The sequence below is a fragment of the Nelumbo lutea genome, chromosome 2 (genome assembly GCF_056320005.1).
Source record: "Nelumbo lutea isolate HS-2025 chromosome 2, American lotus-T2T, whole genome shotgun sequence".
Taxonomy (NCBI): Eukaryota; Viridiplantae; Streptophyta; class Magnoliopsida; order Proteales; family Nelumbonaceae; genus Nelumbo; species Nelumbo lutea.
Genome location: NC_142685.1, coordinates 107315555 through 107340548, shown reverse-complemented (window position 1 = coordinate 107340548; position 24994 = coordinate 107315555). Strand labels below are relative to the sequence as shown.

Here is a 24994-nt window from a genome sequence, read left to right as displayed (position 1 = left end):
ACAAGAATAGGAAATAAACAAAAATTAGAAACAATAAGGTCAGCCTGCCTATAGAAATTAGAAACTAAAGAAATTAGAAATTACTAAAAGGAAATTAGAAACTACTAATAAAAGAAATTAGAAACAACTAGGTGTGGGTATGAAACCACACACACTAGAGCCTGAGTGTGGGTATGGAACCCCACACCCATGGCTAACCAACTATATCTTCACACAACAACTCCTTAAATCTGGCAACAGATAACCCTTTGGTGAAGATATTGGCTAACTGTTTCCCTGAAGGCATGTAAGGAATACATAGGTCTCCAGATGCACTATAGCCCTTTTGAGGTTTCTTTTCCTTCTCTAGGACTGCTGGCTGAAATTGAATGTGGGCATCAATCTTCATTTCTTTCCTTCTTATTTCTCCCTTTCTAACCAGATAATAAAACACATGCTGCAAAGTGGGCAACTCAACCCTTCTTAAGATTTGGTATCAGATGCCTTCATATAGTGGCAGATCGGCTAGAAACTTGAAGACTCTCTTCTTCAATCTGTTTATCACATCTCTCTTTATCCTTGTTACAGCCATCACCGATTAGATGATGGTCAAGTTCCTCCTAAAGGCCTTCCATAATAGCAAAGTACGCTGCCATAGACATGTCTGCTTGGTTTAGGGCTGAAATGTCTTTGGTTGACCTATTCACTCTTTTTCCCATAACTGTTAGAAAGTTTCTACCATATTTTAAAGGCAATAGAGTAATGCTGAACAGTTTCTAGCTATCTTAAGTAGTTAGGTGTCATGAAGGATAATAGCCATGACATAACAGTGGCATTCTCATGACACATGTGCAGTCTCCTTTTCTTTCAATTACTTGATTTTTCCATTTATATTTTCTAGCAGTCCACAACTAGTGATAAACAGCTTGGCTCCAATAGCCCATTCTTTGTAGTTATACTCATGGTTCAAAGTATCGATACGCCTCTGCGATACTTTGCACCATGCGGAAACATGTTTTCTTTTTATTTATTTTTTTTCAAAATTTGGTTTTTGGGTAGTTTAATACCCATATTTTTCATTAAAAAATAGTGGGATCCCGGAACACCTGTAAATAGGTGTATCGGGACCCAAAAGATACGATACGGGGCGCATCGTATCAATTTTTTGAACCTTGGTTGTACTCATCCAACTTGATACTTGTTATTTGCAGGCTGGAAGGACTAGGGTTCTCAACATTAGAGATAATCTCTGTAGGTCTAGGTCCTTTAGAAGTCATTTCGCTTGTGCTTGAAGACATTCTGAAGTTCTGTTCACTTAAAGATCTCTCAATGTGAAGAGAAAAAAGCTGTACTTTTCAGTCCAAATGTTGACAGAACACTCCAGCTCACAGTTAGTAAACAGTCTAAGAAATTCTTGAACGATGACTTCCCTCAGTCCAACCTGATTAAAGACTCTTGGACAGCAGCCCCTTCACTGTCCAACCTCAGGGAACTTACTTGAACTGTTTCACAGTTGAGCTTCTACTTTTAGACCCCGCAGTCCCCAGTAGTCATTTTGACTATTCACTTTAGTTCATGTACTAACAGTCCATAGCCAAACAGCTTAGGGTCTCCTTGGTTTATAACTCCAAGACAGAACCCTAGAGAGAAAAGAGAAACTCTAGTGAACTATGACCAGAGCTAGGGTTTCAGAGAAAGAAGAAAAAATGAGCAGAGAAGAGAGAAAAAAAGGAGAATAGGAAACAATGAAGACCTAGGGCAGATTTAATAGCTCTGATACCATGAAAGTTTTCAGCCCTACTATGTCCAGCCCTAATTGGTAAGACACAAATAAGTGGAGCAGAGGGACAAATGTACAAGAAAAGGCCACATCAGCCTTTAAGTAATGTAACCGAAAGCCAACCACTCAAACAAACTGGACAAGTGGAGAGGCTGATATAACAGAATTGTAACTGAGTGTTATAAATAAGGAAAGGAAGTCCAGAAGAGTTAGCATTGATTCTAGGAATTCAGTCTCTCTCTCTCTCTCTCTCTCTCTCTCTCTCTCTCTCTCTTTCCTACTGTCTTTTCTCTCTCGTTTCAGGAGGCAGGCTTCCTTGAGTTAGGCGGTTACCTAACAAGTTGGTATCAGAGCTGAGATGCTGAGCACAAGGTCGTCCTCGATGGAGAACAGAGTCGACAACATGGAAGGAGAAATGCAAAGATTATCGGCGGACATTAAAGAAATAAAAGAGAGCTTCGCGTCCTTGCTTGGGCGATTGGAACAGACACCCCCGGTTCCAAATCGGGGAAGGGCAAGAAGAACACAGTGACACCAGTCATCGAAGCAGATCAGGAACCACCAGAACGACAAGAATCAAGTTTCTCGTCTTCGCAGGGGGGGATCCCACGTCTTGGCTTCTGCGAACCGAAAGGTACTTCGATCACCACAATATGCCTGGACTTGATCGTGTTCCACTAGCTTCTACGCACTTGGAAGGAGAGGCGATTGTTTAGTACCAGTGGTATCGGCGACAACAGCCAAGAGCCACGTGGGCGGACTTCACCGATGCCTTAACTGTGAGATTTGGTGTCTCGGATTTTGAAAACTATGATTAAAGCCTCGCCAAGCTACGACAGACGGACTCCATCCAAGATTATCAGATGGCATTCGAGAGGTTAGCTGTGTGCGTGCAAGGGTGGCCAGAAAACTCACTGGTCGATAGTTTTGTCGGTGGACTAAAGGAAGAACTGCAGCTGGAGGTTAAAGCCATGCAACCCACCACCGTTCTTGATGCAGCAGCCTTAGCTCGACTCCATGAAGACAAACTCGATTTAGAAGGATTAATCGACCCCTGGGAGCTGCGGTCATACCAGGTATACCAAATCCGGAACCTGCTATCTTGGGTAAACCGGAGTCTAGACTAGGAGTGGCAATCACAAGTAAGGAAGCCAACTTCGGTTCAGGCCCACTCGGCCCAGCCAAGAGGTTAACCTGGGCCGAGATGCAAGCCCGACGAGAAAAGGGCCTTTGTTATGCGTGTGGAGACAAATTTGGGTCGGGCCATCGTTGCAAGATCCAACAAGTATTCTTCCTTCGGCTTGAAACCGAAAACGTAGAGGAGTCAATAGACATCGACGAGCCAGTGGACAAACAAGAATGGGAGCAATGGACAAAAGAATATCCAGAAGTATCCCTGCAAGCCTTGACCGGTCTTACCTCCTCTCAAACTATGAGAGTAACCGGACTGATACACGGGCGTCATGTATCAGTTCTTATAGACAGTGGCAACACCCTCAATTTCATTACTCAAACATTGGTCAGACAACTAGGGATTCCGGTCCAACCATATACAGCATTCCGGGTGCACATAGCTAATGGGAGCAATTTGGTGTGTGATAGTACATGCACAAGATTCAAACTGAAGATACAAGGACACAAATTCGAGGTAGATCTACATCCCTTGGAAATCAGTGGAGCAGATGTAGTTCTCGGAGTCCAATGGTTAAGGCAACTAAGGCCGGTGATATGTGACTGGGCCCGTCTCACAATGGACTTTCAAATGGGAAAATCACAGGTGCATATTCAAGGGCAGATGTCCAAGGATCCAGGGTCCATTAGCCTTGCCACCCTAAGAAAACAGGCAGCAGACCCAACCCACATCATTTTAATGTAGATAGACTCCCACGGGAACGGCCCAATTCTAACCCAAGGAAGTAACTCCAGCAGATCTGAAGAAGCCCACATACAACTACAACAGTTACTTCAGAAGTTTTTAGTGATTTTCCGAGAGCCTAAGGAACTACCACCGGAACGTGCCCATGATCATTACATTCCCTTGCTGCCCGGAATGGCACCCACGAATGTAAGGCCCTATCATTACCCCTATTTTCAGAAACTAGAGATTGAGAGACAGGTGCAAGATATGCTTGATAGAAAAATTATACAACCCAACCATAGCTCATTCTCCTCCCTGGTATTACTTGTGAAAAAGAGGGATGGGACATGGCGGTTTTGTATAGACATTAGGGCCTTGAACAACATTACTGTGAGAGATTGATTTCCCATACCGGTAATCGATGAACTATTAGATGAACTCAACTGGGCCACAATATTCTCCAAACTAGACCTGAGATCGGGATATCATCAAATTCAGGTCCATGAGGGTGACATCCACAAGACCGACTTTCGTACACATGATGGGCATTATGAGTTTTTGGTCATGCCGTTTGGGTTGACCAATGCGCCAGCTACGTTCCAAGCACTTATGAATGATATATTTTGACCCCATTTGCGCAAATTTATACCATTTTTTATTTTTATTTTTTATGATATACTTGTTTATAGCGCTACATGGGACGAACACCTAGTGCATCTACAAATCACTTTGGAACTACTAAGGACTCATAAACTCTTTGCAAAGGAGTCAAAGTGTGCATTTGGATAGACTCAAGTACACTACTTGGGGCATGTAGTAAAAAACGGCACTGTAGCGGCAGACCCAGAAAAGATCTCAAGCATGATAAATTGGCCGCAACCTCAAAATGTTAAGGAGTTATGGGCCTTCTTGGGTCTAACAGGGTACTATCGGCGATTCATCAGAGGGTATGGGCTGATTGCTGCCCCCTTGACAAGTTTACTCAGGAAGAATGGATTCTGCTGGACTAGGGAGGCCCAACAAGCCTTCGAGATGCTCAAAACAATTGTCCTGTCCCCACTGATGCTCGCACTTCCAGATTTCTCAAAGGACTTCATCATTGAATGTGATGCGTCAAGCCAGGGAATGGGTGTGGTTCTCATGCAAGAAGGAAGGTCACTAGCGTTTTTCAGCAAAGCATTGACAACACAAAAATGGGCTAAGTCAGTATATGAACGAGAACTGATAGCAATTGTTCTCACAGTCCAGTGCTGGCGACCCTACTTTCTAGGGAGGAGGTTCATCATATGAACTGACCACCATAGCCTGAAATTTCTGTTGGAGCAGTCAGTATTATCCCTGGAACAACAACGATGGATAGCCAAATTACTCGGCTATGATTATGTCATTGAATACAAGGCAGGGCACACTAACGAAGTGGCAGATGCACTGTCACGCCAACCACAACTATTTCCATTACTTCTCAAGGGCTCAACGTGTTCCTTCATGAATCAGTTAAGGGAGGAAGCCGAAAGACACCTACAACTGAGCAAGCTGCGTTCACAGGTCCAAGAGGACCCTACCAGCCACCCAGGGTACACAGTGGAGGATAACTTGCTGTTATATAAACGTCGTTTGGTTATACCACAGGATTCAGCCCATATTCAACAACTTCTTGAATTGTTCCACTCATCACTAGCAGGAGGACACTCGGGAATTTTGCGCACTTACAAGAGACTAGCCACCCAATTCCATTGGAAAGGCATGCGGAATTTGGTCCAAAAATTCATAGCCGAATGCATCATTTGCTAGAAAAATAAGGCTGATACCAGTGTCCAGCAGGTCTGCTACAACCACTTCCAATTCCTACACAAGTGTGGGCTGATATATTCATGGACTTCATAACGGGGCTCCCCCTTTCCTATGGCAAATCCGCCATTCTCGTAGTTGTTGATAGATTCACCAAATACTGCCACTTTCTCCCTCTCTCCCACCCCTTTACAGCTCCAATGGTGGCTGAGATTTTTACTAAGGAGGTGGCACGACTGCATGGTACCCCTAACTCCATTGTCTCAGACCGTGACCCAATTTTAATGAGTCATTTCTGGGCAAAACTTTTCGGGTTACAGGGAGTGAAACTCTTCAAGTCTACCAGCTACCATCCTCAAACAGATGGGCAAACTGAGGTGGTCAACCGGAGTTTGGAAACCTATCTAAGGTGCTATTGTAGGGGATAGGCCACGTCAGTGGCTCAAGTGTCTCCATTGGGCGGAATAGTGGTACAATACCACGTATCGCAATGCAGCAGGAATGACTCCATTCAGGCTCTATATGGACGGGACCCACCTACCCTACTTCCACATGAGAAAGGGTCTACAGCAGTAGCAGCAGTGGAAGACCAACTCCTCCAGCGGGATATGGTGTTACAAGAGCTCAAATTCCACCTCCGTCGAGCCCAACAATGGATGACAGACTCTTACAACAGAAAACATAGGCCCGTCCAGTACCAAGTTGGGGATCAAGTCTTCCTTAAACTACAACCATACAAGCAAGTTTCAGTAGCAGGCTGCGGGTGGAACAAACTGAGCCCAAGGTACTTCGGCCCATTTTGGATTGTGGAACGCATTGGGTCCGTGGCATACAAACTTGACCTTCCAGTGACGTCAAAATTGCACCCCGTATTTCATGTATCTCTATTAAAGAAATGGCCAAAAACGGGAGCAATAACAACAACCCTCCCATCATTCTCGGAAGATGGCCAAGTTCAAACTGAGCCTACTTAGATAACAGATTTCAGGTGGATACGCAAAGGGCATCACATCGAACCAGAGGCATTGGTGGTATGGTCAGGTCTCCCACTTGAAGATGCAACTTGGGAAGCTTACTTGGACTTACAGAATAGATTCCCACATCTTGACCTTGAGGGCAAGGTCTCTTTCAAGGGAGGAGGGACTGTTAAGACACAAATAAGTGGAACAGAGGGACAAGTGTACAAGAAAAGGCCACGTCAGCCTTTAAGTAATGTAACTGAAAGCCAACCACTCGAACAAACTACATGACAAACTTGACAAGTGGAGAGGCTGATATAATAAAGTTGTAACTGAGTGTTATAAATAAGGAAAGGAAGTCCAGAAGAGTCAGCATTGATTCTGGGAATTCAGTCTCTCCCTCTCTCTCTCACTCTCTTTTCTCTCTCGTTTCAGGAGGCAGGCTTCCTCAAAAAGCCCCGAGTTAGGCAGTTACCTAACACTAATTCCCCCAGTCCCATTAAGCATTATATACCAAGAAAGAACATTTTACTTATGGCCCACATTCCGCAGCATGTATGACGTTCTTTGATGGGTTTGTGTTATGACTTATGAATATGAGATGTTCCTTTCTTCCCAGCTTATGGTGTCTCTGGTGTGTGTAATCATGATTTGAAACACTGAAGTGGTGGAAAACATGAGAAATTGTAATACTTCCATTGGGTCTTACCAACATTTTTTATCCTATCCTAGTGAAAAGAGTTATAGGAGGAGATCCAAGGTACTTGGGGGAGGCCATGGTGTGTGGGAGGCAGTTCTAGACATCTAGTATCATCAAATTTTCTCATCAAAAGATAAGGGGAAGAGGGCAATTACCAGCATGGGAAATTCAACATTTGTTAAGGCATTCTTGTTAGTTTCTTATCAACAATTTCAAACGGTTCTAGTTTTGCTTGTTTTAAGCTAGACCATTTCTTGGTCTCTGATGACTGGGAAGGGCATTTTTGGTGGATCAGAATGGCCTGATTTTATTAAAGACAGACAGGACAACAGAGTGCAATGTTAGAGAGTCAAAAGAAAAAAAAAGCTAGCACATACAGTTGCTAGGACCATTTTGACATCCTATCAGATCTTGTATTGGTCCTTTTTGGACTATAGTGCTCTGACTTTGTCTTTTATTATATTTTCTCTTTCCATTTTGGGCTTGTCATTGTTTCACGTGAGGATCTTGGATATTCTGCCCCCATTTTTGTGTTGTAGTTAAATTTCCCATTATCAGTGAAAGGAACAAAGTTTCTTTTTCCTCTTAGTAGAAGCAAGCAGAATTTTTATTGGTTTAGTGCTTCACATCTTCCATTAAATACACTGTAACTTCATCATTCAATTATTTGGTGGTATATAAGTAAATAACTACTACCTATAAAAATATAAGTAAATAAAAACTGGAAAGTTTCTAAAGTAGATTGTTAATGCCTTGTTATAACGTTATTTATAAGAAGATTTATTTGTTATAATACTTTTAAATTTAAATCAGTAATATATAACGTGAAGACTTTATTTATCAAAGCTATTTGCTATTTATTAAATAATTTTATCTAAATTTAGTTAACTATGCTATTATGTGTATGAAAGAGTCTATATGGATGGGAAAGGCATAATTGAGAGGATAGAAGTTAAGAGTTCCAGTGCATGAGAGTGGCAGCAAGAGAATGTGGAATACGGTTCCTACAGTGGGTATTATATGTACATTTCTACCTTTATTCTTAATATCATTTGTAATTAGATCTCTTTCCTAACATCTATTGCAGGTGTTGATTAAAAATATCTACAGTAAGGTGAAGGTTTTAATTTTAATTACAAGGTTAATTTTAGAACAATGATATTTGAAAGTAAATATTTGTCTCATTTATGTGTAACTACAGTGGGCATTATATTGTAGTTAGGTTCCTTAGTTTGATAGTTTCTATTGTACATTTAGTCTTTTTAACTTTTATACTTAATACTTTCATAAGCAGTATGGTTTAGTTGCTATCAGCATTTAACCTTGCTTACTCTTCTCTGGAGTTCATATGCTGAGAAACTTGATCTCTTTTTGCTTCCTATATGTTGCATAATCTTTAATTCTTAAACTAACCATCTGAGAATGGAACCAAATTGTGATCATACTTGTTAGGGGTTTCTTGGAAGAAAAAGATCTTGTCATTTGATTTTTCTGTTCCCTAGTTCAATTTTGAACTTTCTGAACATTGTTAAAGAAAGTTCTTTAACTATATTTAATTTTTGCAAATGGGCAAGTTCACATTGTTGCTCCTCCAATTGACTGGTTTTAGAAATTGTGCAAATTTTTCTGCAGCTTATTTGCTTGTCAGATTTGGAATTTGATGCCTTGAACCCTTATGATACATCATCTCGGATTAATTTTGTGGTTATCCCAGAATTTGTGATGCAAGGAGCGCTATGTACCATTTTCCTCCTGACGTGGCACTGGTTCTTGTTCCTGATAACAGTGCCTGTGACTTTCTATCATGTAAGATTGTACGTATCATCTGTTGACCTATCTACTAACACATAGATTGCATTACAGGGCTGCTTTGAAAAAGATTTTAGCTCCCATTATTGAGAATATGCGTTGCAAATCTGTTTCTGACTCCTAGCTGCATGTCTTCAAAACTGCAGTCCCACTTAGGTGGTATTTGATAGGGGTAGCAATTAGGTAGGTTGGGTTTGGGTTGAGCTTCAACCCAACCCATATAACCCGCAAACCCATTAATGACCAGTCTAGTGCAAATTAAATGGGTTGGTTTCATCCCAAACCCAACCCACCCCAACCTATTAATTTGTTTTTTAATTCATTAAAACACAAAAAATACAGAAATTATATAATAATACAAAGAAAACAAAAAAGAGAAATTATAAAAAACACAGAATGCAAAAAGCTAACACAAATTATAGAAAAACATAACATAAATATTAACAAAAAATAATAAAATATAGGAAAAAAGTGCAGGAAAATATAACAGAAATTATAAAAACACAGAAAATGAAGATAAATAGCAGAAATTACAGAAAGAAAACACAGAAATTGTAGAAAAAGCTAACAAAAAAAACATGGAAGATGGAAAACGTAATAGAAATTGCAGAAAAAAATATAGAAATTATAAAAAAGCACAGTAAAGGAAAAAAAACTAACATAAGTTACAGAAAAGAAATGCATAGACTGCCCACCCACTCAACAAGCTTTGGAAAGAGAGAGGTTTTGATCTGAGACTTCCCATGGAGAGCGTGATTTTTGCTTTATTCAGATCTAAGAAAATCTTTCTTTCTCCACTGTCAAAAATTTCATTTATCTTGACCTTGGCTACTAGATCGATGGCTTTCTTTAAGCAATCACAGCAAGATTGTATTTATTGAAATCGTGCCTGATCAAGCCTGTTTTGTATAAGAAAGTGGTTGATTTGAATAAGTTGAGATCTGATGGAAATAGCAAATCAGTTGAGATCTGGCAGAGCTTCACCAGGTCTTTGCTGACCTTCACTTGGGTTGCTGAAGATCGTATTCCAACAGCATTTGAGAGGTCCAACCAGGCATTCCATAGATAGTAGCTTAGCTTCCATATTTGAAGCTTACTGGAATTTGACAAAAGAGTGACAGTGCTTAATTGAGAGACTTTTCTGCAGCTTCAAGCAGACCTTCTCTGGTAACGGATATTCAGGGGAGAGACCTTGGGCTTCTTTGATCAAAACTTTGATTTCTTTGGGTAGTTGAGATTGAGATTCATGGCTACTTAGCCTAAGCTCCAGCAAAAGTTTGAAGATCTTCCTTATCAGTGCTGAACTAAAACAAGAGGCTAATGGGTCACCCATTGGATAACCATGACCAAAACTACCCAAACCATTAAATTTTCCTTTATTGGGTAACCCAATCCTCTAATGACCCAGGATTAAATGGGTACAACCCAACCCGTCAATTAATGGTTGGTTTGGGCGGGTTAGTGGGTTGCGTTGAAAATTGCCACCCTAGTATTTGATAACATCTCTACTGGGCTCTGAGTGAAGTGTTCCGGTTCAAAAAGGGGTTTACATCATTTAGTAACTTTCTCCTCTTTAATGCTTAATGCTGAAAAGATTCCAATACTAGGGTAACTATTTTAGCCCTAAAATTTTTATTATGTACCACATACCCTGAATATGAGGGGATTTTTGAATTGAAACCTTTTCAGCATTTATCATTCAGTCCCTAGTTCAGTTTCTCCCTAGGGGAATGCACTACACAATGGGGGTAGCCCTCCCCTAAACTCTCAATCTCCCCAATCCTGATGAAAGTGGAATTTGATCCCAGGTCTCTGCTAAAACCAGCCAGAGACTTTCACTTTACCAGAAAGTCTCCTGCTATCTTCAAGTTCTTAGTTCAGCTGTTGTCAGATGCCACCTTAATGCTTTTCCTTTTAATTCCTTTTGTGCTTATTTATGCAACCTTGACTATTTTTTTTGATAGATAAAAATTCAATTGGTTTCATTAAAAAACAAATGATAAATAGTCCATTACAAGCATCCCAATATGAGGTGCGAGGAGCAGCCTCACTCATTAATACAGAAACATCATAAAGTTACAAGTGGGCCCAGTACAGTTGATCCTAGTTACTCCTTGTTTAGTTAGAGAATCAGCAAAAGCATTTGCCTCCCTCCCCACCCATTGTAACATCCATCTGCTGAGTTATCCATTTGAATTTCTTCATTTCATTTCTGTAAGCCCAAATCACTGAATCTGGGTTTTTTTAACCAACCCACCACCACCTTGGAGTTCCCTTCTATCACCAAATTTTCCAATCTTAACTCTCTTGCAATCTGTACGCCTTGTAGGGCTGCATACAATTCTGCCTTTAAGGAGTCTCCATTCCCCACTGGTCCTTAGAAGAGTGCTCTTAAATTTCCTTCCTTTGTCTCTGATGACCCCTCCAATTCCAGCTGGGCCTGGGTTGCCTTGGCTACTCCCATCGAAGTTTAGTTTCAGAAATCCTTCAATGGGAGGTGTTGAAGCCAACCTTGCCTTAACCTTCTGCACTGAGCTAGAAGCCACTAAAGGCCAATTCCTCCAAATATCATAAAATGTGAAATTTTTGAATAGTTCCAACGTTCATAGCCAGTGTATAACCCTAGTCATTACACACTCCATAATTTGTCGTTTGCTCCTTTCTTTCTCTTGGAAGATTCTGTCATTTCTCTCTTCCCACAAGGTCCACACAACTGCTGCTCTAGTGGGCGGCCGACTCATCAACATACTTAAAAAACATAAAAAAATATTAATAGGCCCATAAAGAGAAGGTCCATTATCAAATAAAACAACTAAGAAGCACTAATAACAAGACATTAATGGACTAGGGCCATTCAGCCCAGTCTCTCTACAGACTTTAGTCCAAAACCCATTAGGTAGAACTTCGACTGATTGAAGTACTTCATCAGGCTTCATGCCTGTGATTTTAACCTTTGCAGCTTGAAGATTATTAATAATATCAGAAGATTTTTTCAGATCTTGGGGAATAATTGCTAACACTGTTTCTAGAAAATCTAAAACAAATGAGGTCTGGTCCCCTCCTGCGGCTGGATGGAGGAAATTAAACTTTGATGGTAGCTGTATGGGAAATCCTGGCCCATCGGGTATTGGTGGGGTGATAAGGGAAGAGAATAGGAATATTTTAGCCATGCATTCCGGTCCTATTCAGCATGGTGATGTGGTGAGATCAGAACTGATGGCAGAAGTGTATGGTGTTGAAAAATTCAAAGAAATGGGATTAACAGGCTGATTATTGAAGGGGACTCAAAGATTGTTGTAAACTGGCTGAAAATGGGGGAAGGAGTAATATGGAAACTAAGAAATGAACTCAGGCACTTCAAACAGATATCCAAAGACATTTCGATACTAATTAGATGGGTTAGGAGATCAGCTAACAGTATAGCTGATGGACTAGCTAAACAAGGGATTCAAAGACAATCAATATTCTGGGCTGGTTTTTAATTAGTGTTTTTTTCTTTCGGGCATCTCCTTCTGCCCACTACTCCTTGTTGTATAAGCTTTTTTAATTTAATCAATTACTAAATTTTGAGTTGCTGATAAAAAAAAAAATCAGTCACTATAAGAATGCCACCTGACACTCTTGCGATCATTTGGGAAGAATATTTCTTCCAAACATTAAAACGGGGTCCAAGTCACTATAGCTAGAGAGGCTCTTTTTTCTGTGCTTCTTTTTTCAAAGTCTTATGTCAGTCCACAAGTCCTGCAACCTCCCCTTTTCCGGTTAATGAGGTTTGGCGCAGACCAATTCCTCCTAGGGTTGGTAGTTTTTGTTGGGAAGCCTATCTGGAAAGATTCAATACTAGTGATTTGCTTCAAAAGAAGAGGACCCAATACATGCTTATCCCCTCATTGATGTGTTCTATGCAAAGCAGATGGGGAGATTGGTTTTCACTTACTGGTGTCGTGCCAATTTGCAAAGCCAATTTGGGAATTGGCTTTTTCTCTCTTTGGGCGCAGGTGGAACCCTCCTTCAGATCTGTAGAGCCTTTTTTCTCCTTCTTTGTTCAGGTGGTGCGTGAAACGGGGAAGGACCATGTGGAGAGGACTGAGGTCTGCAGTATGCTGGTCGTTATGGGAGGAAAGAAATCTTAGAATCTTCTTGGATGAAGAGAGAGGGGCTGAAGAATTGAGGGCTGTACAATGGATGAAATCTCTAGAGCTATTCACAGACTACACAGTGGATGATATGTTGAGGAAGGGTGAAATTGCAAGCTGTGTGAAGTTCAAATCAGTTGTGAAGGTGTCTTGGACACCCCCACCTGCTGGGTTCCTAAAATTGAACTTCGATGGGAGTTGTACGGGGAATCCTGGACATTTAGGGATTAGGGGTGTTTTTAGGGATGAGAACGGGGTTATTTCAGCCATGTTCTCAGGTCCAATTGGAGTGGGGGATTCTCTTAGAGTTGAGATCTTGGCAGTTATTGAAGGAGTTCAGAAAGCTAAGGAGATGGACGTCAGAAAACTCATAATTGAAGGGGACTTGGAGGTGGTGATAGGGTGGCTGAGGAAAGACAACTGTGGATTATGGAAGTACGACAATGAGAGAAGGAAGTTCAAGTGGCTGGTGCTGGAAATGGAAATCAGGGTGAGTTGGGTTAAAAGATCAGCTAACTATATAGCTGATGGGCTAGCTAAACAGGGGATAGAAAGGGATGTAATGTTTTGGGCTAATCTGTAATTAAATTGTTTCTTTTTCCTTTTCTTTCTTTGTGGACTTAAGTTGCTTTTAGAAGATAAGAGTGTTTGTCTTCCTTGTTGTAACTATTCTTGTGATATTTTAATAAATTTGCTGAAGTTGTTATTGATAAAAAAAAAAGATTGTTAAAGAAAAGCCAAGATAAAGAGAGAAGAAAAGAGAAACTCCCAAGGGAAGATAGGGAAGAAAAAGAAATCTCACTAATACAGACATCCAGATTTTGTAAAAAAGATTGAGGAATGGTGGAATCAAGATATGAGGGGGGTGAAGTGGAAAGGGGTAAGGTTTCATAAGAATTTGAAAAGCTTGAGGGTGAACTTAAGAGAGTGGAATAGGGACCTTTTTGGGAGGATAGAGGAACAAAAATCCAATTTGATGACCCAAATAGAGGACCTGGATGAGAAGGAATCTCGATGAACCATGAATACTCAGGAAAGAGCATTAAGGTGGAGGTTGAAAAAGGAATTAGAGGAGGTTCTTTTGCGAGAAGAGATCTCTTGAAGGCAGAGATCTAGACATAAATGGATAAAGGAAGGTGATGGGAATACCAAATTTTTTTATGAGATGGCCAATGGAAGAAGAAGGAAAAACTTGGTGATTAAAATACTCATAAAAAAAAAACTTGGTGACTAAACTTGAAGTGGATGGTGTGGAGTTGGACTCTCAAGAGGAAATAGCCAATTGTTTTGTAGCACATTTCAAATCTATCTTAAGGAAACCTCTAGATAGTTAAGTGGAGTTGGCTAGTTTGGATTGGCCTACATTGTCTGAAGAGATTAAGTTGTGGTTGGAAAGGAGTTTTGAGGAGGAAATCTGACAAGTGGTTTTTTCAATGGATAGATCTAAGGCACCAGGGCCAGATGGCTTTATCATGGCTTTCTTTCAAGACTGTTGGAACATGATTAAAGGAGACTTGTTGGAAGTTTTCAAAGAATTTGAGGAACACCCTATCATTATCCATGGAGTAAATGCTACTTTCCTAGCCCTGGTCCCTAAGAAGAAAGAGGCCAAACATCCCAAAGATTTTAGGCCAATCAGCTTGGTGATAACCATCAATAAAACACTGGCAAATGTCTTATCTTTGAGGATAAAAAATGCTCTTCTCTGCATCATAAGTCAAGCTCAAGGTGCTTCTGTTCATGGTAGACAAATAGTTGACCAAATTTTAATAGAAAATGAAAGTTTGGAAGAGATGAGAAGATTGTGTGGGCAAGGTTTTGTTTGCAAATTGGATATTGAAAAAGCCAATGATTTAGTGGATTGGAGTTTTCTGCTAGAGGTGCTCAAAAAGTGTGGTTTTGGGTTGTTTGATGACTTGACATTACTTAGTTTTAGTAAATGGAGTAGTAAAGGACTTTTTTCAGCATGTAGGGGCTTGAGACAAGGTGATCCATTGTCCTCTTTCCTTTTCACATTGGTTGTTGATGTTTTTAGTAGACTTTTGTCAAAAGCAGTCAAGGTTGGATTGATAAGAGATGGAGATTAGGAATAAATAAAGTTTTGGTTACCCACCTTCAGTTTGCAGATGATATCATAATCTTTTGCGAGGGATGTGATTTGTTGAGGGGAAGGAATATGAGAAATCTAATAAGCCTCTTTGAGAATGTCAAACCTAAAAATAAATCTTGAGAAGAGTTGTGTGGTGGGTCTAAATGTAGAGGGAAGGGAGTTGGAGTCTTTTGCTGCCTGCTTAGAATGCCCTATTTCTGCTTGGCCCTTGACCTATCTAGGACTTCTCCTAGGTGCAAATCCAAAGGAAAGTAGGTTTTGGAACCTAGTGGTAGAGAAGTTTGAAAAAAGGCTAGTGACATGGAAAAAGAACTATATCTTTCTAGGGGGTAGAATAACTTTGATTAGGGCCACACTTGCAAACTTACCCATTTACTTTTTGTTTGTTTTTAGGATAGTTGTAGGGGAGCCAAGAAGATAGAAAAGTTGAGGGATTTTTTGTGGGACGAGGTGGTGCTAGTATCCATGGCTGTTGTGAAATCTGGTTGGGATGTCGGGGTATCCTGACGAGCCTCACTCACTACACTTTGGAAGGCTATTTTTAGTATCCTCCAAAATTTCTCAAGTTTATAAGGTATGATGTCTACAATGGTAATTCTGTGCTTTTTCGGGAAGATGTTTGGGTGGGCAACCAGCCCTTAAAAGACATCTATCCCTCCCTTTTTTTCTATTTCCCTATATAAAAAGGAGCCCGTTTAGAGGTTTCTTTCTCTCTCATTCTCCCATTGTCTCTTAACTGGGATTTTCGGTTTCGTAGAGAGTTGAGGGATGTGGAATCATTTTCTGCCTCTAAGCTCTTACTTTTACTTGATTCTATTTGTTTGGACCCTCCTAAACCAGATAGAAGAATTTGGTCTTTGACCTCGAGTGGCTCCTTCTCTTGTTCTTCCTTCTTTAGGTCCCTATGCTCTACTCCTTCCCCTTTGTTTTTCCAAATTAAAGAAGTCTGGTCAAGGCCAATTCCACCTAAAATTGCTGATTTTTGTTGCGGTGTATTGTGGTAAAATTAATACTATGGATAATGTACAAAAAAAGAGACCTTTTTCATGCTTGTCCCCCAATTGGTGCATTTTATGTAAAGTGCAGAATGAGGACTGTTGTCACTACTGATTTCTTGCTCTTTATAGTAAATATTTGGAATTGGGTTTTTATGCTTTTTGGGTACAGGTGGAACCTGTCTCCTAAAGTAAATCTGCTTTTTGATCCGTCTTTTTTTGGTTGGCCAACAAAGAGAGGGAAAGTAATGTTGAAATGTATTAGGGAAGTCCTCTTATGGACCATTTGGGAGGAAAGAAATGCTAGAATTTTCCAGGGGGAGAGAAGCATTGCTGAAATAAAGGATTGTATACTGACAAGGGTAATTCTTTGGCTAAAAATTACCGATCTCTTTGCAGATTACTCTAGTGATGACCTTCGAAGGAGTTGGGTAGCAGTGGCCTCCACCTCATCCAAGAAAAATAAAACACAAGAAAGTTGTTTACCCCCTCTAGAGGGAGTTGTAAAGTTGAACTTTGATGGGATCAGTCAAGGCAATTCAGGACCTTTGGGTATAGGAGGGATTTTGAGGAATAAGGATGGCAACATTCTGTCCTTATTCTTAGGTCAAGTGGGTTGTGGAGACTCTACAAGGGTTGAGATATTAGCTGTGGTACACACTCCTGATGTAGACCTCCTGTCATCTAAACATCCTTCACAGTCTGCATCTGTATAGGATTCTAGATTCAGATTGTCATGATTTGAGAAAAGAATGCCTCTGCCAGGGTGCTTTTTCAGATATACAAGTATTCTCTCAATAGTTTCCTAATGCTGAATCCGAGGTGCATGCATGTACTGACTCACAACATTGACAACATAAGAAATATTTGGTCGTGTCATACACAAATACAACAGTCGGCCCTCCATTCTTTGATATCTCCCCACATCCTTTACCAACTCACCATCCACACCATTAATTCTGTGATTTGGATCAATAGGAGTGTTTGCTGGTTTGGTCCCCAACTTCCCAGTCTCCCGTAGTAGATCAAGTACATACTTTCTTTGTGAAATGAAGATCCCATGCTTGGATCTTACAATTTCAATCCCCAAGAAGTATTTGAGCTCACCAAGATCTTTGATCTCAAAATCTTGTTGCAATGATTTTTTGAGATCATCAATCTCCTCCAGATCATTTCCTGTCACCACTATATCATCCGCATACACAATCAGAGTTGACACCAGAGCATCTCTCCTCTTCACAAGGAGGGTGTGATCAGACTTTGTTTGTGTGTATCCAAAACGGATGAGTGCCTCTTTAAACCTCTCAAACCAAGCCCTGGGTGACTGTTTCATTCCATACAGAGATTTTCTGAGTCTACACACCTTTCCTTTACCAACATTTTCATAAAAGCATGTTGGAATATCCATATATACTTCCTCCTATAAATCACCATTGAGGAAGGCATTTTTGACATCAAACTGGAACAAGGGCCATGAATAGGTGGCTGCAAGAGATAAAGGGATACAAACTGAACTCATCTTAGCTACTGGTGCAAAGGTTTCCAGATAATCAACAACATAGGTCTGAGTTTACCCTTTTGCTACCAACCTTGCCTTGTACCTCTCTATCTTGCCATCGGCCCTATACTGTGAATACCCATCTACATCCGACTGTCTCCTTGTCTGGGGGGAGATCAACTATTTCCCAAGTTTGGTTTTTAACCAAAGCATCCATATAATCTTGCATGGTCGTTTTCCACTCAGGTTTGGAGAGAGCCTCAGTAACATTCCTGGGTATAGACACAAAATCCAGGGAAGAAAAGAAAAGCACAATATGAGGGTGATAAGGCACTGTAGGAAAGATGGTGTGAAATGCAATGGGCTGTACACTTTCTCTTCCCCTTACGAAGTGCAATGGGAAGATCAAGGTCAGTGGGATCAACTGCAACAATGGTGTTAGGGACAGGAACTTTATCATCAGAAAACATAACAGGCTCAGGCTCAAAAGGAATACTTGGAACTGTATATGCCGAATCTGGAGTTTTAGAAGGATTGATAGAGAGTGGTGTGGGTTGGGGATGTGTGGAGTCAACTATCATCTATCGGTGCTGATATTTCTGTGAGGCTGCTATAGTGGCTCAGGTAATGAAATTGGAGGTGCAGGTGCTGGCTGAACTGATGGAGGCACCTAAGAAACAAGAAGAGGAACAGATTGTGAGTTCTCCTCCCCAAAACTCTCCCCTTGAGGAGAACCACACGAGAAGAAGGTGGATTCAAAGAAGGTAACATCCATAGTGACAAATTTGCTCTTCGACATTGGGTCATAACAACAAAACCTCTTTTGGTTCTGAGCATACCCAAGAAAAACACATTTCTTGGCCTTAGGATCCAATTTCTTGCGATGAGGGCCAAGAATGTGAACAAAGGAAACACAACCAAAAACCCTCAGAGGTATATGAAATATCTCCCCATCTGGAAAAAGAAGACTAAATGGCACCTTAAACACCAAAGTCCGTGAAGGAACATGTTTAATCAAATGCATGGTTGTAAGACTCCTTGCCACCTCCACATTGTGTTTGTTTTTCCTCTTATCCAATCTAAAAGCCTTAGTTCTCACTCCAAATTGTGTAATAACCATCTGGTGGAACTGTCGTACCAAGTTAGAAACCTCATCATGTGATCTCATCAAATATATCAAAGAATATCGTGTATAATCATCCACAAACAAGAGAAAGTAACAGAACCCTCCTATGGAAGGGAGATGATATGACCCCCATATATTAGTGTGAACAATATTAAAAGCAAAAGTATTTCTTTTATTACTTGGTTTAAAAGACTGTCTACAATGCTATCCTAACTGACAACTTTCACACTCCAAAGTAGATAACTGAACAGACTCAAACAACTTTAGGAAAAGACATTTCAAAGAACTAAAAGAAAGATGTCCCAAGTGATTGTGCCAAAGCATAATCTGGTTCACTGACTCTGATCCACTACTATTGTTGTTGTTAACATGATGGTCCTGATGTCTCGGAATCTCATCCATAAGGTAGACTCCATTCTCCTCACGACCACTCTCAATCATCTTCTTTGACTCCAGATCTTGCAAAACACAATTACCAAGAAGAAAGGTCACGAAATAATTCAATTTTTTTGTCAAAGAACTAATAGACAGTAGGTTGTATGAAGTCTAGGGACATGTAAAACAGAAGACAAAGTTATATCATTGGTCACTCCAATTGTCCCCTTCCCAGCAATGGGAATATGTGAACCATCTGTTAGCACACCTGATAGGAACTGAAAAGGGTAGGGGCATTAGTCATGTGCTCAGATGCTCCTGAGTCTATAATCCAGGGAGGTCCCTCCTTACCGGAAGTGGATGCAAGATTTGCAATTGCATATGAACTACCTATATGTAGACCGGTTCATGGGCCGGGCCGGACCGGGCTCGGCTCGGGCCGGGCTTTGACTCTTTATTAACAGAAAAATGTTAGGCCCGAGCCCGAGCCCGAGCTCGAGCCCGAAGCCCGACCTAATAAAAGAAATTTGAATTTTTCCCTATTCAAATAGACATTATCTATTTTAATTCAGAAGTTTTTTCCCCCTATTTAAATGAACAATGGGCCTACAAGTGAATCAACAACCTTCTCAAATCAAAAAATTTATTCAAATGGACATCACATTGGGTTTTTACTTAGGTTTAACTATAGGTCGGGTTGGGTTTACTTAGGTTTAACTATAGGTCGGGCCGGACCGGGCTATTTTGGCAAAGCCCGAGCCCGGCTCGAATTTTATGCGGGCCGGGCTTTTTGGCCCGAGGTTAAGCCCGCGGGCCAAAAAGCCTGTTCAAGCCCGTCCGGGGGTCGGGCCGGGCCGAACCGGGCCAGGCCGGCCCGTCGGGCCAACCGACCCATGAATAAGTCTACCTATATGTGCAAAGGAAGTGGTGTAGTTGGCTCTTGCATTTAGCTGTCCATTGGGAAGGTAGAGCTAGGTGAATCTTTCTTACTCATAAGCTGTCCAAACCTCTCTTATTCTGTTCTCACTGCTTCTACTGCAATGGATTTCCAATCAGTTTGGGAAAGAGGGGCCGAAGAGTCTTCTGTAGTGGCTACATTTGCATTTCCCTTCATGTCCCTTATCCGGGCAGGCGTAAGATTTGGATGAAGCTTCCAACAAGTGTCCCTGGTATGCTTAGGCTTCTTGCAATAATCACACACCAAGTCCTTATTTTCCCTTCTAGTCTCACTACTCCCCCTGTCTCCATTCGGCTTAGGTTTTGTTGTACCAACCATAGCCGACTGGTCAATCCCAGGTTGTCTTAGCATTACATTCTTCCTACCTTCCTCTCCGGAGACAAAGGCATAGGCTTGAGAGAGTGTCACACCCTCCCTAGAAAGAATATGCTGCCTAGCAATGTCAAATTTAGGGTTCAGCCCTGCCAAGAACTTAAAAACCCTAGTCTTCTCTACCAGTCTTTGATAGGTTGCTGCATCATTTACACTTTCCCATACCATAGTTTCTAAGTGATCTATTTCTTGCCATAGGGTTTTTAGCATGGAGAAATACACAACTAGAGGTTTTTCTCCCTGTTTCATACTTATCACCTGATTCCTTAACTGATAGGCTCTGGCATCATTTTGCTTCTAAGAGTAGGTTTCAGTCACTCCATCCCAAATCTCCTTAGCAGTATTAGCCCATAGGAAATTTTTTGCAATATGAGGTAACATAGAATTACACAGCCAGGGCATTACCATGTAATTCTCCTGCACCCATCGGGAAGAGTCTGTATCAGGTTTCTTCTCCTCCCTAGTGAGATACCCTAATTTTCCACGGGCACCAATAGCCATCTTAGCTGATTGTGCCCACTCTAAATAATTTGTACCATCAAGTTTTATTGTAGTAATGATCCCAGACCCAAAAATATCACTACTACCTCCAATATCCAGTCCCACAGTACAGGTAGATTTCATCTCGGTATTCCAACTTTCCATCTTACTTGAAACAGTTCAACACTAAGAAAAAAAAGATTGGAGACCTTCCAAAAACAATTTAATATTACACACAAAGAAACCAACCCTTATGAAAGAAGAAAACCCTATCTGGAGAGAAATCTCTCTCCTCCCCACGCCTCCCTATAGAGAGAAGAGTGAATCGATCACTCCAGGAGGCTTAGAAAATTCCAGAAACCAAACCACCCTCTTCAGAAAATCAAAAGAAAACTAACAATTTTTGGGTGCCCAAGATCAGATCAAAAACAAAGAGTCCAATTTTGGGACTCTTCTCCGTACTCTACTTCTGCCTGATTTTGTTGCCGAACAATAGATCACCTTCCTGATGACTAGATCCCACTAAAAAATCCAAGAACTGGGCAATCTATAGTAGATCGAATAGCCCTAGCTTGGCTCTGATACCAAGTAGAAATCTGCTGAAAAAAAAAAATGAAAGAAAAGTAGTTTCTTGAAGAGAGAAGGAAGAGAGGAGAAGAAGAGAAGAAGAGAAGAAGAGAAGTTGAAAAGGAAAGAGAGCAATAATCTGGTTGCCCCCTTCACTTATTATTTATACTAAAAATAATGGAGCAGTACAAAGACAACTATGCCCTTATAGGGTGGCAAAACATAAAACAGCATATATAAGACTCAAAAACATAATAAAATTTGGACTCACATAACTATTGTGGTCCCCACCTCCTATCTAACAACTGACATAAAACATATACTCAGGAAAACATCATAAAACTGATTAATCTTCAACACACATCAATATAGGAAGACCTAAATACTTCAAAACCAGTTGACAATTGAGCATCCCAGAACTTCCAGCACATAGATCTAACTCCCTCTCACTCATGTTGATGTCATTCGAGCAACTCTTTTCAAAATTGATTTGGTTATGCTTCAAGTTGACTTGGGAAAGAGTATATTCATATGTGTCACCCAATCTAGAGTTTTAGGTATTGAACAAAGCAAGGAGAAGCATACACAAAGGTGTGTATTCCAAATGAATGCCCCCACCTTCAAAGAACTCTATTTAATTAAGATGGGCGCAATATATGTACAATTACATAGATGCCCTTTATTATGAGGGCTAGGGCTGTTCATAAGACTGATCAAATTGACCAACTTGACCTGAGTTGGTTGGTTTTCTACTATTTTTGGTTGGCTTTGGTTCATGCATTATGCTAACCCAAGAGGTCGGTTCAGTTTCAGTTTGGCCATGTGCAAACAGACCAAAACTGACCTGACCCGACTATATATATATATATATATATTAATATTTATATTTTGTACTTTGTTGTTTTCTTTGAAATAAAATAATTTTATATTTTAAGTTTAATACTACCGCTGCAATTATTAATTAAATTTGTTGTTTTAAATTTTTATCCAATCAAACCATGCTTCCTAGTTTAACAAATTAGTTTCTAGGCTGTCTTTTGAACTGACCGACCAAACTGATAAACTGCCCCAAACTGATATATCCTGAGTTGGCTGGTTTTCACTAATGGTCAGTCGGTTTCGGGTTGCCAATTCCTCAATCCGACCAGGTTCAGTTAGCCAAACAGCCTGTAAATGAACGAAACTGACCCGTGAACACTTCTAATGAGGGCAGACCAAAGAGAAACACACACTGATTGCCTATATACAAGTAAGGATATTACAGTAGAACCCAAAAAATAAAAATATAACTATATGCAAGATTGGGACTGTCTACAATATTTTATTTTTGAGAAACTTGAAAATTAACATTTAAGCAGAAATCCTCCAAAGGAAGCATACATTTATGTGAAACTTCAGTTTTTCAAAATGTGAACACCATTAGTTTCTTAAATTGAATGCTTGAAACATCGTCTTACTATCCTACATATTATTCTTAATGCTTCAGGTATTTGAGACGGAAGCATCTTTTGGATGTCACTGAAATCTTCCGTTTAGTTAATGAAGAGAAGAAGTATCGAATGGTCAAGCTTGGTTTTTATCTGGTTCTATTCTTCATAGTCATATACAGGTCTGTCTTCCACATTGCTAGAATTGTTTTAATCCTCTTTCTGAGCATTAAATTCTGTTGGCTGAGCACTTGCATTGGTTCTTAATAGTTAATCTAAGTTAATTGCATGATTTTATTGTGGACTGATGGACCACATGCTTGTTCCATAATTAGTTTTCAATTCTCTCCTTTTATCTATGCTTGACACCCTTTGGCTATATATATATATAGATCAGGAATTAGCACCTTACATTTTGACAAGCTGAAAGATATCGTGACTTGGTTAACTTCTTAGATGGTGGGAAACTCTTATGTATCTGTTTGGCATGCTTAAAGTACTGAACTGGTCTTCAAAATATCTTATTGCAATAAAATATTTTCATGCAATCTTGCTACTAGTAGATATGGAAAAGTAGAGTTATTATTACACTGCCGGAGAAGATCCTACATCCTCCAGAAGGAAAAGTGGAACTTGTCTTTAAGATTTTTTTTGCTAGAAAACTTGTCTTTAGGATTTTCCTTATTAATAAATTCTCCTTAGGGTCTTATCTTTTGTGGGTTTCAGCATACACCCTTTAATTAGTGATTAACAGGATATTAGCAATGGGCTTGTAGCTGTCAGGAACAAAGTGATTAGGTATATGCTTGTATCAATTCTATTCATTCCTTAAACCAATCCCATTTGTTAATTGTGAAGACCATTTGCCTTTTGATCTCCCAGATGCTACTCGCAAAGTGTGCTTGGCATGCACTGAATGACCCCGACTGATATATTATATTTCATGCAAAGTTGGCATCTTGCATTTTGGAGACATTGCCTCATTTCACATTTTGTAGCATTTAGATGCTACTTGCAAAGTATGCTTGGCATGCACTGGTTGACCCCAACTGATATTATTATATTTCATGCAAAGTTGGCATCTTGCATTTTGGAGTTATTACCTTATTTCACATTTTGTAGCATTTAGGATAAAAAAATTCCAGGATCTCTAGATCACTATCATTCCAAGATTTTATGGTCATGCGATGAGGATTTCTTGTTGGACATTTGATTTTGACTTGTTGAGAGATATTATGTTTGAATTATGGTGAGAGATTAGTGTTTATTGCTCTGACCAGCTCTTGCTTTGGTGATTCAGTTATGTTGGCATATACAGTGGGTTCCAAGGTTTGTTAAGGGTTGATAGGGAAATAATGTTAAGTGGTCCTACTACATTGAGGCAGTAGGTAAGTCTTGATTTAACATTGATGCCTTGATGGGTGTAATGGGGTCCTAGTCTATTGAATGGCTAAGGGTGTATGTTTGTCTGTGTGTCTTCTAATGCTAATTGTATGTATTTGCTGTTGAACTTGTTATTGATGAAAGAAAGGTTCAGTCTGTTGGGGTTTTATGGATCTTAGTGTCATGAGGTGAGCGTGATAAAAGTTAGAATAGGGCAAGTATCTTGACAAGACACTCAAAAGAGATTCTTCTCCCTGCCAAGTCCATTATATATTTTTTGAAGATAAATAAAAATTCATTTTTTCTAGTGTGTAATCCAGAAAACTCCATACATGATCATAGACCTTTTCCAAACAACTTTGCAGTGAATCCCTTCCTTCCCAGTCTTCAACCTTGATTCAATGAGTTCATTAGCTAATAAAACTTCATCAAGTAGTTGCCTATTTGGAACAAAGGCCCCTTGGAAGGGAGAGATTATATGAACAAGAGCCTTCCTCATTCGATTGGCCAATAACCTTGCTAAAATTTTGTAGAAGTTGCCGATCAGGCTTATTGTCCGGTAATCTTTTAGTTATGAAGCATTCCTGACCTTTGGAATTAAAGAAATAAATGTAGAATTTATTCTGCATTCCAATGAGGCCTTCTTGTGAAACTCTTCTAGTGCCTTCATCACATCTTCCTTCATAAATCTCCA

General features: G+C 40.1%; 1 protein-coding gene across 6 annotated transcripts in view; it reads left to right on the top strand.

Moving 5' to 3' along the window:
• LOC148872576 (Cornichon family protein) overlaps positions 1-24994 on the top strand; it is a 56081-nt gene that overhangs the window by 9141 nt on the left and 21946 nt on the right. For all 6 annotated transcript variants that reach the window (XR_016107452.1, XR_016107451.1, XM_088970914.1 and 3 more), the window contains 2 exons: positions 8697-8878; positions 22977-23099. Coding sequence is in view for 4 of the 6 variants with exons in the window: in XM_088970914.1 (XP_088827040.1) it covers positions 8697-8878; positions 22977-23099 (305 nt within the window). In the remaining 2 variants the exon portion in view is untranslated. The remainder of the gene's footprint in view (positions 1-8696; positions 8879-22976; positions 23100-24994) is intronic.